This window comes from Littorina saxatilis, linkage group LG11 (genome assembly GCF_037325665.1).
Source record: "Littorina saxatilis isolate snail1 linkage group LG11, US_GU_Lsax_2.0, whole genome shotgun sequence".
Lineage (NCBI taxonomy): Eukaryota > Metazoa > Mollusca > Gastropoda > Littorinimorpha > Littorinidae > Littorina > Littorina saxatilis.
This window is the reverse complement of record NC_090255.1, coordinates 39,053,845-39,070,017: the sequence shown is the minus strand read 5'-3', so window position 1 is coordinate 39,070,017 and position 16,173 is coordinate 39,053,845. Positions and strand designations below refer to the sequence as shown.

General features: G+C 45.3%; 1 protein-coding gene across 1 annotated transcript; it reads right to left on the bottom strand.

Moving 5' to 3' along the window:
- Nucleotides 1-2,222: 2,222 nt before the first annotated feature.
- Nucleotides 2,223-10,565, bottom strand: LOC138979563 (G-protein coupled receptor GRL101-like). Its single transcript, XM_070352277.1, has 2 exons — nt 9,077-10,565; nt 2,223-4,873 (listed from the first exon to the last, which is right to left on the bottom strand). The coding sequence occupies exons 1-2, from the start codon at nt 10,563-10,565 to the stop codon at nt 2,745-2,747; spliced, it is 3,618 nt and encodes a 1,205-aa protein (XP_070208378.1). The 3' UTR covers nt 2,223-2,744.
- Between the last annotated feature and the right edge of the window lie 5,608 nt (nt 10,566-16,173).

Sequence of the window (16,173 nt, the reverse complement as noted above, 5' to 3'; positions counted from 1 at the left end):
TGTTTGGTGGTTTGTTGACAGACCAGCTTTTTTGTCGGTCCTCGACTTTAGTTTCATATTTATTGACCACGGCCTTCGGCCAAGGACAATGTCATGTTTTGGGTAAAATAATTTCGTGATGGTTACATACCATGGGTGTATACGCGAGAAGCCCTTCATTAGATTTATTTTTGGGTGATTGCCGCGCTTGAAATAGTATCGAGGAAGAGCCGAGTGACCTAAATTCAATTGGTAAGATAATGTTTTGGTGTGCGAGATCCAGGAACGAAGAAGAAGAAGGTCTGTAAAAACGGATAAAGTGCTGGACCTCCTTCTGCTAATGGCTGTATATTTTATTTGCACATGTAAATGTTTAAACAGATTGACAAATATTGAATGTTTTAAACAAGACTTTATAAAAAGAGCAAACAATTAAAAAAGAATTTTTGTTTAATGAAACTGGTGTCCAGTGGCAAAGACTGTTGTCCCCATATGGTCAAATGTTTGTGAATTATTTTGTGAAGTGTGAGTGTCTTCCTTTCTTGTGTAAAAAGTAACATCCTTATGTTATTACATTGTACATGTATACAAAAAATAAAGATGAAACCGTGCGCGCGCGAGAGAGAGAGAGAGAGATAGAGACTGAGAGAGAGAGAGATAGAGACTGAGAGAGCTAGAGAGAGAGAGAGAGAGCAAAGATTGCTCAGAACATGTTTCGACAAACATGTACTTGATTTTGGTTTGTTGCTCTGACTCTCAATAAAGGATTACAAAAATATTTAGTTTTTTAAGGGTCTGAGAGACTGGTGGAGTGTTGTGTGGAGATTGTTTTTGATAATGTGTTGTCCAAATTGGCCGTGTAGACGTACGCTCTTACGTTGATATTGCACACACGCACACACTCACATACACAGACACGCACACACACACACACACACACACACACATACTCAAAACTCAAGCAAGCACACACACACACGCACAAAAGACAAAATCATCGAAATTTGTACATGAGCCTAAGGATTCGTATGGCTTTATATAGAGATAGACAAGACATGACATTTTGTTCACTATGGATTCTCCATGGAACCAGTGTGTGGGATTCTGCAAGAGCTAACATATATTGAAACTGTTAGGCAGTCTTCACAGACACTTTTAAGTAGATTAAAGTATAGTAAAGGTATTATGATGCACAAAGTAATGTCAGGAAATGCACCGAAGACCTAAAGTTCGAATTGTACCAGGACTTTCTTGAAAATGGCATGTCATGTCTTGTCTACGTGTGTGTGTGAGTGTGTGGTGTGTGTGTGCGTGTGTGTGATAGTACAGAGACAGACAGTCATTGTATCGTGTTGGATCCGATGTCTGCTTGTGCATTGATTTGCCGGTTTGGTTGTTGTTGTTGTGGTATTTGTTGTTGTGTTTGTTGTTCACGATGACTTATGCTTCAAATGAGTATGTCCTACCACACACACACACACACACACACGCACACACACACACCACACACTGACACACACACACACACATATATATATACACACATACGCATACCACTCACTGACAAACACACACACACAAACACACACACACACACACACGTACACAAACACGCGCAATTAAGATAAACGAAATTTCACAGGAACATGGGAACAGATTGACATTTTGGTAATCCATCCGTTTCTTTTCTCTCTCGTATCCAATGCTCCCCGTAATAGAAACTCACAGCTGCCCGTCTTTGGAGGACAGTGGAACCCGCCTTTTAAGACACCCCCACCCCCCCTTTTTAAATTTAGTCAAGTTTTGACTAAATGTTTTAACATAGAGGGGGGAATCGAGACGAGGGTCGTGGTGTATGTGTGTCTGTCTGTCTGTCTGTCTGTGTGTGTAGAGCGATTCAGACTAAACTACTGAACCGATCTTTATGAAATTGGACATGAGAGTTCCTGGGTATGATATCCTCAGACGTTTTTTTCATTTTTTAGATAAATGTCTTTGATGACGTCATATCCGGCTTTTCGTGAAAGTTGAGGCGGCACTGTCACGCTCTCATTTTTCAACCAAATTGGTTGAAATGTTGGTCAAGTAATCTCCGACGAAGCCCGGACTTCGGTATTGCATTTCAGCTTGGTGGCTTAAAAATTAATTAATGACTTTGGTCATTAAAAATCTGAAAATTGTAAAAAAAAACAACAATTTTTTTATAAAACGATCCAAATTTACGTTCATCTTATTCTCCATCATTTTCTGATTCCAAAAACATATAAATATGTTATATTTGGATTAAAAACAAGCTCTGAAAATTAAAAATATAAAAATTATGATCAAAATTAAATTTTCGAAATCAATTTAAAAACACTTTTATCTTATTCCTTGTCGGTTCCTGATTCCAAAAACATATAGATATGATATGTTTGGATTGAGAACACGCTCAGAAAGTTAAAACGAAGAGAGGTACAGAAAAGCGTGCTATCCTTCTCAGCGCAACTACTACCCCGCTCTTGTTGGCAATGTCACTGCGGCCTTTGCCATGAGCGGTGGACTGACGATGCTACGAGTATACGGTCTTGCTGCGTTGCATTGCGTTCAGTTTCATTCTGTGAGTTCGACAGCTACTTGACTAAATGTTGTATTTTCGCCTTACGCGACTTGTTTAGACTTCCTCCCATCATTCTCAGGTGTTCTCTTCATAACCTCCTTAGTCTTACCCCCAGTTTAAGACTTCCTCCATTTTAAGACCTGATTTTCTCAGATTTGTGGAGGTCTTAAAAGGGGGGTTCCACTGTACTCAGTCTTGGTCTCGCTCCTCCTCCAGCTGCTTGAGAAGCCTCTGCTCCGCTTGCCTGTCCCACCTCTCCACCAGCAGGTCTCAGTCCTCCTCCAGCTGCTTGAGAAGCCTCTGCTCCGCTTGCCTGTCCCACCTCTCCTCCAGCAGGTCTCAGTCTTGGTCTCGCTCCTCCTCCAGCTGGTTGAGAAGCCTCTGCTCCGCTTGCCTGTCCAACCTCTCCGCCAGCAGGTCTGTCTTGGTCTCGCTCCTCCTCCAGCTGCTTGAGAAGCCTCTGCTCCTCTTGCCTGTCCAACCTCTCCACCAGCAGGTTGAAGGTGTAGAGGAAAGGGTTGAGCGCCGAGTTGAGCGGCAGTACCAGGATGGCCACTGCCACGTTTACCTCGCCAGGGATGGGGGTTCCTGTGGCCGCCAGCACACCTAGCAGACCGATGGGGAACCAACAGAGAAAGTCGGACACCACGATGGAGGTCAAGCGACGGGCGACGGTCATCTCCTGGGACTTGTAGCGGGCGGTGGATGTGATGGCGGTGTCCCTGATGGTCCAGAAGATGAGCAGCTGGCCCGCAGCGATCAACAGGAAGAGGACCAGGTTGAGGACGATCATGACGGCGAAGGCGTAGTCCTGGCCCGGGAAGCTCTGCCTGGTGATGGGTAGTGGGATGCAGATGCCGGTCTGCCCGTAGAACTGCCACTGTGACGTCACCGGGAGAAGAGGTACAGCCGCGATGATGACCCCCAGGAGCCAGACAGCTACGCAGGCAAGAACCGCAGACTTGGGCTCGAAGTGAAACCTGCTGAAGGGAAAGCGCAGCACCAGGAAGCGATCCAGCGTGATGACGCAGATCATGGTGGCCGAGATCTCACAGGACAGCAGGGACAGGAACCCCGCTGCTTTACACACAACCCCCGACTTCCAGGCCGTCTCGAAAAGGGAGTATTGACCCTGGTAAGCAATGTCCGCTCCTCCTACCATAGCCAGGTAAATTCCCATCAAGAAGTCCGCCGCTCCAAGGCTGCTGACAAAGACGTTAAAACCGCTCGACATGGACGCCTTTTGTACGAAAGAACGAAACAGGAGACATCCTGCGTTTCCAAAACAAGCAAGGCTGCAAAACATCCACAGGAATGTCCGGAAAACGTCCGAGCGAAGAAGATCCTCGCAGGAGGAGATTTCGTCTCGAGGCGCATGGCAGGAATCTATCTCAAAGTTGGCTGGGAGGGTGTCGCTGCAGCACAGCTTATAGTTGTCAGAGTACACGGCCTCTAGCCGTAAGAGTCCCGTGAAAAGGTTCACTGGGAAGCGTTCCACGGGGTTTCCCTGCAAGTCAACAAGACCTAACTTAGGGGTATGGACGAAACCGTCCTCAGTGATGACCTCAATTTTGCTGTTTGAGGCGTTGAGGGTCCGCAGCTCTGGAAAGCCTGAAAAAGCCAGACTGCCGAACGACGTGAGGAATGTGCTGGAAAGATCGAGGACTTGAAGAGTTTGCTGCTGGGTGTAGTTGTTCCCTGCTGTGACAGAAAGCAAAGGGTTTCCAGCCAGACGGAGAACGGCTAGGTTGGTGAGATTTAGGAAGGCATCCATACGGAGAGTCGAAAGCTGGTTGTCACTCAGGTCCAACATTCTCAGGTTGGGCAGGTCCATTACCTGCAACTCCACTATCCCACACGACGCTAGCCTGAGCCACGTCAGATACACGTTGGTGCTGACGTCATTCATCGTCATGCCGGACCCCAAAGCGTCCAGGTAGCGCAGCTGAGGGAAGGAGGGGGCGGGAAAAGGGCGGGGACAGACGAAGGCGTGGCCATGACAGCTGCAGTGGGAGGGACACAGGGCCTGACACAGCCACTCGTCATCACGCTGCGGACACTGGGGCCAGCCGTCACACAGGTGGTCAGGGTGCACACACACGCTGGACGAGCGGCAGCGGTAGAAGCCTGGACACGTCACGTTGTCGCAATGGGCTTCGTCCGCCTTGTCAATGCAGTCGTACACCCCGTTGCAACGTACGAACACAGGCAGGCAGTTGCCGTCCGAGCATCTGAGGTGTGTCTCGGGGCAAAGGTCTGACGGGCTGAGAAGAGTCTGACTGAAGTTGCCTTGACCTGACAGAGACCAGGCTGAGGTGCACGAAGCAGACCCAAATGGCTGTCATGGTACGCAGCCGCGAGGTCTGATTGGTTGAGATTGAGATTTGTTGCGATTTCAACCAATCCGACCCCATGGTTTGTTCCCCATCAATTGGGTGGCAACCACTTCCGTTTCGTGCACCTCAGTCCAGAACCAAGGGAGACCAAGGTGCGAGTAACAACAGCAAATGACAGAGGGGTGGGTGAGGGGGGTGTAAGGCCACAAAAAAAATAGTCTAATTGCTGCGAAATGTTAGCAGAATCAAATGTTTTGGACGGAACAATTACGCATATGAATCACTCGTCTAAATACGTGCAGATGTAACCAAACTGTGGGATGAAACGCTTTTGTTTTGATAACAACTGACAGAAGATGGAATAAAGAGCATTAGGTTACGCACCTCACCTCAGCTGATATTAACTATATCGATGTCTTTCGTGGTCATGAAAAAGCCCGCTGAAGCTCGCGTTTTTCACGATCCACAATTTGCGACCATGTTTTATATCTACTGAGACTCAGCGTACAACCTTTACATATCCCTACACTTAACAGAAAATAGGAATGTGTTCACTGTGGTAGCAAACATGCAGACTCTACACCAGATTCTTGAGGACAAAATCAAATGCTTTCGATATGTAGCATTTACATTATTGTGGCGTTTCTAGAACTTACAATTCCCCAACACTCATGAACAAAAATCACAAGAATACATGTTAAAAGGAACATTTATAAAGCTACTTTAACTTTGACAGCATTTGTTCTAAGAAACTTGTAAATCATTGTGTTTGATCAGAACGGTTGTTCGTACCATTAGTAACCATATGCACAGATCTAGAACCACTACTGAATTCCGCCTTACGTTCTTTTTCAGCTTCATCATTCTATCACCCTGAAGAAGCCTCCCGTGGGGGCGAACATTTGGATCATCATTAATAAACATATTCCATACTAGAGGAATACCCGGCTTCGCCGGGGTGAATCGCGAGACAGAGACAGACAGCGTGGCGGTTCACCACAATCACTTTTGAAGGCGAAGTCCTGTCAAACGGGATTGAGAAGTTTAGAGCTTATTTCTCAGCCCTACATTATCTGTTGTGGCTTCTCAAATGCCAGAACATACAGACAGACAAAAGCCGCTAGACCCCATCACAAACAGAACTCTAAAATCCACAGGTGTTGCTCACACACACACACAAACACACACACACACACACACAGAAGCCGTATATATATATATATATGTATATCTATATCTATAAATATATAGAGATAGGTGACAGTGTATTTTTCGCGTGGCTATAAATTAATTCGACCTTTTCACTTTGACAGTAAGAACAACTTACGGGTGCAAGGGAAGCGTTCTGGACAGCGCAGTGACATTCTAAAAATAGTAACGTAGAAACGGGAATATGGATTGAAGCCACACGAAGGAAGGGAGATAAACGCAAAACACTGGAGAAGATAAGGAAGAGTTACTGGGAATGGTGAAATGAACAGAAAAACCAAAATCGGTTCAGCGCTGCGCGCTGAAAGCACGTGCTGAAATATCTCATCGATGTGTCCGGGGTGTAGCTGAATACGGTGTCCAAATTTGAAAAAGATCCACCGAGAACTTTGGCTTTGGTGTGTCGGTATGGGGGCCCGGGTAGCTCAGGTGGAACCAAAATCGGTTCAGCGCTGAGAGCACGTATTGAAATATCTCATCGACCAGATTTTGTGCAGGGTGTATCTGAATATGGACACCAAATTTGAAGCAGATCCATCGAGAACTTTGGCCGTGCATGGCGATTACACACACACACACACACACAGACAGACAGACAGACACAAGTCGTATATATATATAAAGATTCATCACAAAAAGTTTTGAGCAGATTGTTTTTAAATATTTGCATTTATATATATATACTAGATGAATACCCGCTTCGCCGGGTACGGCTTCGCCGGGAAGAAGTAGAGCCGAGGGACCCGGCAAACGCCGGCTTTGCCGGCGCACCGTACGAAGGAAGGGAGATAAACGCGCAAAACACTGGAGAAGATAAGGAAGAGTTACTGGGAATGGATGTACAGAAAAACCAACATCGTTTCAGCGCTGCGCGCTGAGAGCACGTGTTGAAAATTTTCGCCGGGAAGAAGTAGAGCCGAATACGCGATTGACGCCACACGAAGGAAAACTTCTAAAAATAGTAACGGGAATATGGATTGAGCGTTGTGAACAGTGACCTAAAAATGGATTGACGCCACACGAAGGAAGGGAGATAAACGCAAAACACTGGAGAAGATAAGGAAGAGTTACTGGGAATGGATCTGGGAAGATGAACAGAAAAACCAAAATCGGTTCAGCGCTGCGCGCTAAGAGCACGTGTTGAAAATTCTCATCGACCAGGTTGTGTCCGGGGTCTACCTGAATATGCCCACCAAATTTGAAGCAGATCCATCGCGGAGAACTTTGGCCGTGCATCGCGAACACACACACACACACACACACACACACACACACACACACACACACACAGACAGACTGTGCGCTGCGAGCACGTGTTGAAAATTCTCATCGACCAGGTTGTGTCCGGGGTCTACCTGAATATGCCCACCAAATTTGAAGCAGATCCATCGCGGAGAACTTTGGCCGTGCATCGCGAACACACACACACACACACACACACACACACACACACACACACACACACACACACACACACACACACACACACACACACACACACACACACAGACAGACTGCGCGCTAAGAGCACGTGTTGAAAATTCTCATCGACCAGGTTGTGTCCGGGGTCTACCTGAATATGCCCACCAAATTTGAAGCAGATCCATCGAGAACTTTTGGCCGTGCATCGCGAACACACACACACACACACACACACACACACACACACACACACACACACACACACACACACACACACACACACACACACACACACAGACAGACAGACACAAGTCGTATATATATATGTAGATATAAAACATCAGAAGTTGTGAAAGAAACAATTGACAGTCAGCAGAGACTTTCTTCTGAGATTTGTTAAAATCTCTTAGCAGAGCAAAAGAGAGAGAAGAAAGTATCCCTTCACAGACAGCCTATTGGGAGCATCAGACCCTCCTCAAGGGGGACGGCCGAGATTTACAAAGCAAAGTCCCTTTGTGGGGGACGTAACACAATGAAATCTAGTCCTGAGGAGGGCCATTGTTTTAGTACCTAGTCCAGACATGTGTTTTGACACTATTGTGTCTCATCCAGGGGCGGATCAGTTGCTTTGTAAGGGGGGGTGCACTTTGAATTGAAAGTGAATGTGATCGAAGCGCCCAAATTTGCTAGGGGGTCCGGGGGCATGCCCCCCCGGAAAATGTTTTGGCCCTAAGAAGCAAAATGGTGCCATCTGGTGCCATTTGAACTTAGAAATGGTCATAGAATCAGCTTTCCAAATTTTTTTATTTTTTGCTGGAGGGGGGGTGCACCTGCACCCTGTGCACCTCCCCCCCTCGTCCGCCCCTGTCATCAGTGGTCAGGTGGTACAGATGGCGTGAGCTATCAACCCATGGTATCCAACTAAGAAGCAAACCACTTTCTGAATGGTAGCTTCTGTTGGCATGGGAGACTACCCTCATCTGACAACCCCAAGGGGATATCTGTGAAGGGAAACACTTTGGGCAAAGTGTAGAATTAATATTTATTAAGAAAGAATTTAGAAATTTAGACAAGTTTTAACCAAGACATTAGGTTAAAACAAAGGAAATTTGAAAAAGCCTAAAGGGAGGTATATATATTTATACAATACTAATAACTACATTATCATTACAAAAGTCCAAAATAAAAACGAGAAAAATAAGGAACGAGAGAGAGAAATTGAAGTTTTACGCCCTCACGACAAATCCATTAGGGGCAAGTTCCCGGGTGTTACCTCAACTTCAGATTAGATACCAAGTTATATGCGTGTTTAGATGTAACCAGCCACTTATGGCAGAATGGCCGAGGTCTTTTACCTGCCACTGTGGTGACACGGGGGTGGGACATGAATACCGTCTCTGAGTCTGCACATAAAGTTAACCCGGGTCAATCCAGGCCTGGATTGGAACCCGTGACCCTAGGATCACAAGTCCAGCGCTCTACCCCCTGAGCTACCCGGGTCCCCCGGCCCCCATAAGGAACGAATTCTTACCATCAAAAGATATAAGAGTGGGTGGCAGCATTCTGACGATTGTCCTCGTCAGCAGGTGAGCGTGGTCGCACAGCTCGTCTGATCCGTCCCAGCAGTCCCGTCTGACGTCACAGTAAGCGGTCTCGGCCACGCACTGACCATTGCGGCACGTGAAGCCCGTACACTGCTCGCTGTGCACACACCACGCCTCGTCTGACGCGTCGTCACAGTCCTCCCTGAAGTCACACACCAGAGAGTACGGCACGGTACTTCGTCCGTCCTCACACACAAACATGGCCACCCTTACGTCACCAGCTGTGAAAGATACGTCACTATTACTGCCTGAAATATTGTATCTTGCGTCATCTTCAGCTAGATCCGCGTTATTCTTCCTGGGCACGGACGCGCCACTGACGTGAGGGATGGAGATAGAACAATCCGAGTAAAGCTGACGGGTTCCGCAGTGGCTCTGTGGATCGCAGGACAGAAAACTGTGTGTCATGTGACCACCGTTTTCGCATCGCACGAGCGACTGGTTCGTGGTTTTCCGGGTCAAATTCCTCAGCTCAGAAAAGTCCACAGCCCGTCTTGGCTCTGCCGATGAATTACGCCTTTCGAATTGACACGCGTAGGCAGTGGCGTACCTGATCTTGCAGTCAGCGTAGCAAAGGTGGCGGTTACAGCCGGGGCTGTGGTACAGACACACTCTACCCTGCACTGTTCGGTAGAAGAGGTGAGTGAGGTTGACGGAATACGACACTGTGTTGTCCGCCCAGAAGTAGGCATGGCGGTAGTAGTCCGCGACGTTCAGGTCATAGCCGTGAATCCCGACCCAGACAAAGTTGCCGACAGAACGACTGACGTTGCCAACGACTTGGTAAAATTTGTTCCACTCTGCCAGCGTCTTCATCATAGCAAGGTCGCCGCCCAGTTGCCGGCAGCTTTCCTGGCCGTCATACCACGTCAATACTGTCCCGCGTGTCCTCTCTCTGGGGAACATTTGGTAATCCTTGTGCAGCTCACGCTCAAACTCGGGACAGTGCCGCGCGTCTTGAGAGCCCAGGCATTCGACGAGAGAGTTACAGTCCAGGTGCTGACGAAACGAAGCGTAGTCTGGAGAGGAACAATTGAACAGTCCGTCCCCATTGCGTTGTGGATAATTGGACACAGGGTGAAAAGAAAACAGCATTTGGAAGCCTTCTGACTGGCGATATTCCCTTTCTGAGACCAACTCAACAAAGACGGAGGTGTTGACGATCTGTGCAGGGATGACTTTGAGTGCTGTGCCTGACGTGGTCCACAGTCTCGCCAGCTCTCCTTCCTCCGTCACAGCGTATAAGTTGAGGTGCTGATTCTCTTTGAAGGAGAATACGGGAACACTGACCATCGCCACGTGGTTTTTAGGGAGGGTCAGGTGATACGAAGCGTTCTTCCCGCATGCGTCAGGATGGTCTTGGCAGCTGTTGTCAACGTACCCAGAAACTGCTGATGTCCATTCAATATGTAACATCACTTCCGGTAAAGACCGTGTCGTTTTCGGGTGCTCATTTTCCGAGGGCGTAACTCGAGAGTGATTTGTTAGCACACACGTGAAGAAAAATAAAAAAATAACCGGAAGTATTTTCCTCGTGGCTGTCAGTGCAATCACATGGTGTTGATAAATGATGTTCAGAAAAAAAACTACAATGTTAAATCTATATCTATCTTGCCTCAGTTTGTCCATGGGAAAAGCAAGGAAAAACAAGAAATTCCTCCGAGGTAGAAAAAACACCCCCGTTGGTCAAAGGGAAATAACCATTCTCACTGCCACCAACTGAGAAGGTTATTTCCCTTTGACCATTAATATGTCCCTCTATAAGTCCTTGTAGAATCTTAATCCAGCAATAACTCCCTAACCGTATGTTTTACTGGTCCCAATTTTTGTAAGGACCGTCTCAGGAATGTATAGAACCTGTTCACCAAGTTTGGTGACGATCGATCCGTTCATTCTTGAGATCTATATGCGAACACAAACACACAAACACACAAACAAACAAACAAACAAACAAACAAACACATCGACCGAAACCTATACACACCCCTATACCGGGGGTGTAACAAGGAAAAGTTAAGTCTTCCACACCCCATAAACATCCGACTGGGCCATTTCCGGAATTCGCCTACTGGCAAGCGAACATAAACAAAACGACTCCCCCCCCCCTCCACACACACACACAACCAACGCGCCTAAAACGCGAAGCATAGTTCGATTTAAGTAAGGCTAAAGCACAAACTGCCCACCTACCTGAACCAAAGTTCCCCATTCTTTTTTTTTCTTTGTTTTTTTCTTTTTTTAAGTTCCCCATTCTATAAATATATTTAGTTAGCTAGTTATTTCAATAGTTTCCTTTGTCTAGATAAAGATTAGAGATTCAAATGATAAATATTGTATTATTTTTCCAGTTGTGTATTTAGCTACTTATTCAGTCGGTTATTTATTTTGGTATTTTGGTATGATACAAAAGTCTAAAAATATTCTACATAAATAAAAAGCAAATACGCATACAAAACCGCTCCACTCCAACCATATTCCGCGTAAACTAAGGCAACAACCCCCAACAAAATCTTTACTTCCATCCCCATTTTGAAATACCGCAACAACAGACTTCCAGGATTATAACACGATCATATGTGTTCTTTGTTTGCATATCATTATCTGTCCAGTGTTTTGCCCCCCCTCCCCCCCACCCCCCCCCCCCCCCCCACATAGCATATTAACTCTACCTGTCCGAAGATAGGCCAATTGGTCCAAAGAGGACGTTAAACTAATTAGTCAGTAAACAAAAAAACGTCACAGACGCCACTTCGACGTACAGTGGTGCATGTGATGAAAAGACTTACCCTGGGTTAGCAGAAAGTGACCCATCATTGCAGGATGGATTTCATACCAGCTGTAGTCTCTACTGCAGGATATAAGCTTGTATGTGCCCAGCAAGAAGTGGATATATAGAGGTTACAACACGAGTGTTTTTTTATATGGCTTGTATTTCAGTCAAGACCCAGCGGGAATATCAAAGGGACTCACGAGCCTATGGCTTGTATTTCAGTCAAGACCCAGCGGATGAATATCAAGGGACTCACGAGCCTCTGGGGAGTGAGTCCCTTTGATATTCCCGCTGGGTCTTGACTGAAATACAAGCCATATAAAAAATCACGAGATCATGAAGATCTAAAAGACAAAGTGTGACGGAAACATCAAGCTTTAGTTGTCTGTTCAGATGAGGCACCTCTGCACATACGTTCATACCTAATATATATATATATGTCACACGCTTTCCTTCTTTGCCACTACTAAAGCAAACGTGTGCAAGATTGTATGTTACACGCTTTGGAGCATGGCAAGAACGGATTCAAACTCGAAATCGTCCCTCCAAAAGCCCCAAAATGCACACACGACTTTTATTTCTCCTGCTGTTGTCGTGTCTTCTCTTTACAAATTTTTCAACGCTGAGAATACTGAAAACGGCATCCCAGACTACAGTACTGTTTCCATACGCGAGTTTAGCTTCCCTTGGAAAGTGGCTCGCTCAGGAGGCCTGTTAGTCTGAAACTAGAAGGACAGAGTTCTGAACATAGATGACAAAGACCCCGGAAAGAACAAACATTTCGCGGATGCAGACACAGAAAGACGTCATGAAGAATGGAATGCTTCAAAAGATACAGACTGTGACGATGACTGTGACGTCATTCACAGATACCGAGACGTCATTCATAGTTGTTCGTTCACTTTCGTCAAAAAGTAGATCTCTCCACAATGGCTGCTCCTGTGTTTAGGTTTATCAAGCGTGAGTACGCAAAACGTGTTTGTTCTCTTCTCTGTTGAAGCTGTGAGACATAATCGCCATTACGAGCTAGTCGTGTGACAGAGAGTGTTCTTGCACACTCGACTGCTGCTGTTTCACTCCGGCTAAAGCCGTCGTGAAACATCTACAGTCTCGTGTGCAAGAAAACTCTCTGTCACACGACTAGCTCGTAATAGCGGGTAATATAAATTCTAAAGGCACGTCTGTTAATCTATGTCAAGTCGGTGCATAATGGTGGCTTGGTTGTCCCCGTCAGTTGAAAGCCTCTTACACGGATTTGACTGAATACCTAGTGGTTACACACGCATCTCCTGAGATCGTGGACACCTTCATCGTCTAGAAGGGCCTTCTGCACCACAGAAGAGCTAGAAATACTCGCAAAATGCATAAAACAGCTTGTACTGAGAACACTCGTAGTCGATGATGTACCGATAAGGGCGTGTGTACCGGGCACGCTGTAACTTCACATGAGCATAGTCTGAACATAGCAGTGCTGGTCGGACGGACTGGGTTTTTAACGATTGCTAGTTTGACTTTTGTTTTCAGTTGAGAGCACGAGCACACACACTCAAACACATACGGCTTGTCATGTTGATCACAAGAGAGAAATAGAACAGCGAATAGAAGGAAACATAACAGATTACGTCCCCTTAATATGACGCGATGGACGACAGACGGACTGGGTTTTTAACGATTGCTAGTTTGACTTTTGTTTTCAGTTGAGAGCACGAGCACACACACTCAAACACATACGGCTTGTCATGTTGATCACAAGAGAGAAATAGAACAGCGAATAGAAGGAAACATAACAGATTACGTCCCCTTAATATGACGCGATGGACGACAGACGTCATGAAATCTATGACGCTACGATGATAGTCTCAGCAAGTCGAGACTAAAACTCAACGACTCTCGCGCAAGTTCTCAAAAGCGTGGTTACCCCTGGCACATCCGGTCTATAGGTACATGTGCATTTTGGAATGTTAAAGACGACAGAAAGTAGAGCCAGCTATATATGATGTATTTCGTGCACCCTTATTTATCCTCTATTTTATGTGTTATAAGAGTGCAATAGTTACATCATAGATGTAACAAGAGAACAATGGAAATACAAGAAATATACCTAGAGGGCCCCAAAGGGGGGGTATCATCACGATCACGGGAAGGGAAATTTTAGCTTTCACGATCACAGTTACCTTGATTTTTGTTTTCACGATCACAAACACCTTGAAGAATAGAGGATCATAGAGTGATACAGCTGTGAAAAATGTACGTTGAAAATAAAATGCTTTGCAATAATGCCCATCACGATCACGAAAACAAATGACGATCACGATCACGAGACTTGATTTTTGTGTCATCACGTATCACGGGCAAAGTCCCATCACGATCACAGAAATGGAAATTTCGGCAATCACGGTCACAGAAAGGTAAAAGAACGCCAATCACGATCACGATTTTAAACCCTTTGGGGCCCTCAGAGTACATTTACACAGACAAAGAAGGGAGGTCATGGGATATTATAAGATGTTTGGTGGCTTGTTGACAGACCAGCTTTTTTGTTGGTCCAAGGGGACCGTATCGTCTTTTGTTTCATCTTTATCGACCAAGGCCGAAGGCCGCGGTTGAGAAATATGAGACAAAAGGCGATATGCTCCCCGAGGACCAACAACAAAATGCTGGTCTGACGACAAGCCACCAAACATCGTTTTTGTCATCATTTTGATTGTGCAACAAAATGCACAATGACCCACAAGGAGACGAATTTTTAGAATCCAACTCCGGGCCACAAAGTATCGTCACAGTAGCTCGAGATAACACGTCAACCTTGTATGTGACGTCAAACGTAGCTTGGTGACGCTTTTCTTCCAGTCTGAAAATGTACAGAGCTGCGATCATACGTGTGAGTTCAGTAAGTGTTGAGCATATTTCTTTTCTTTTTAAGTGATTATGACTTTTCGTTGTGGATTTTGCGATTACAGAGATAAGTTGCAAATTGACCATGAGTCGCCGCGGTAATTATCAACATTGATTGGGTCTTTGAGAGTGAATGCTTACAATCGTTGTCCTCGGAAACACAAATCCAAAGCCGCGATGGTTCCACACATCAAACAATCAGCCTGATTGGCTTTTACTTTGACAATCCACGTTTCACCTGAAAGCTCAAACCCATTCACCACCTCGATTTATTGCCTGGGGAACATGAGATTTATTTCCAAGGTGCTTGTGAATGAAAACTCGTGAAAATTATGACAAACGTATATATTGCATTCTAGAAAATCATTTGCATGTAATTGTTAAATGTCTGAATTATCAAGGCACAAAAGCCAGAGCATGATGATTGATTATATACAGTATCTATTTCTATATGGGAAACATTGAATGAAATATTTACTTCAAAAGTGTTCATTTTGTAAACGCCTGGAAATAACTTAATCAATCTCTACATTTTTCAAATAGTCATTAGTCGCATGAAAAATGAGATCTTCAAATACATCTTGAAGTTAATATTATGTCTGTTCTCAAATGATCGATAGTCTTTTGAGCTATCTCTCTGATTGCGCGAGCGCACACACACACACACACACACACACACAAACACACACACACACACACACAAACACGCACGCATGCACGCACGCACGCACGCACACACACACAAAACACGCATGCACGCACACACACATACACAACACACACGCACGCACACACACACAAACACACGCACGCACACACACGCACGCACGCACGCACGCACACACATACATACACTCACACACACACACACACACACATACACACACACACACACACACACACACACACACACACACACACACACACACACACACAGTGACATAAGCAGTAATTGTAACACTTCAAATGAAGGCGAAAAGTGATTTAATAACATTACTCTCTTTAAATGGATTGTTTTGATAATGGATGAATTTTGTGTGGATTTTGAAATTAATCTTGCGAGATCAATTTTGTTCCAGGTGGAGTTATACCTAAACCTGTCTAAGATGAATGGAAGCGTAGTCTTTTTTCCCATCGGAGAAGGAAGCCTTAATAGAGTTCATGACTATCACTTTACCTGAGGTTTGTGCGAAAAATTTACAGTTTTATTCATTTTGATTTTGTAGCAGCTGAACCCTGTGACCTTTATCAGTGAATAATATATGTCTTATTCCTGCTTCCATTAAATAAATGTATTGGAGGGTGTCTTCTTAAAACATTTTCGTACTAAAATTATGTTATGGTATGTATTGTATTGTG

Excerpts from the sequence above, each read along its gene's own strand:
- LOC138979563 (XM_070352277.1), bottom strand. The coding sequence starts at position 10,565 with ATGTTACATATTGAATGGACATCAGCAGTTTCTGGGTACGTTGACAAC. Across the intron at positions 4,874-9,076 it reads CACTCTTATATCTTTTGATG|GTCAAGGCAACTTCAGTCAG; the intron begins GTAAGAATTCGT and ends GGTCTCTGTCAG.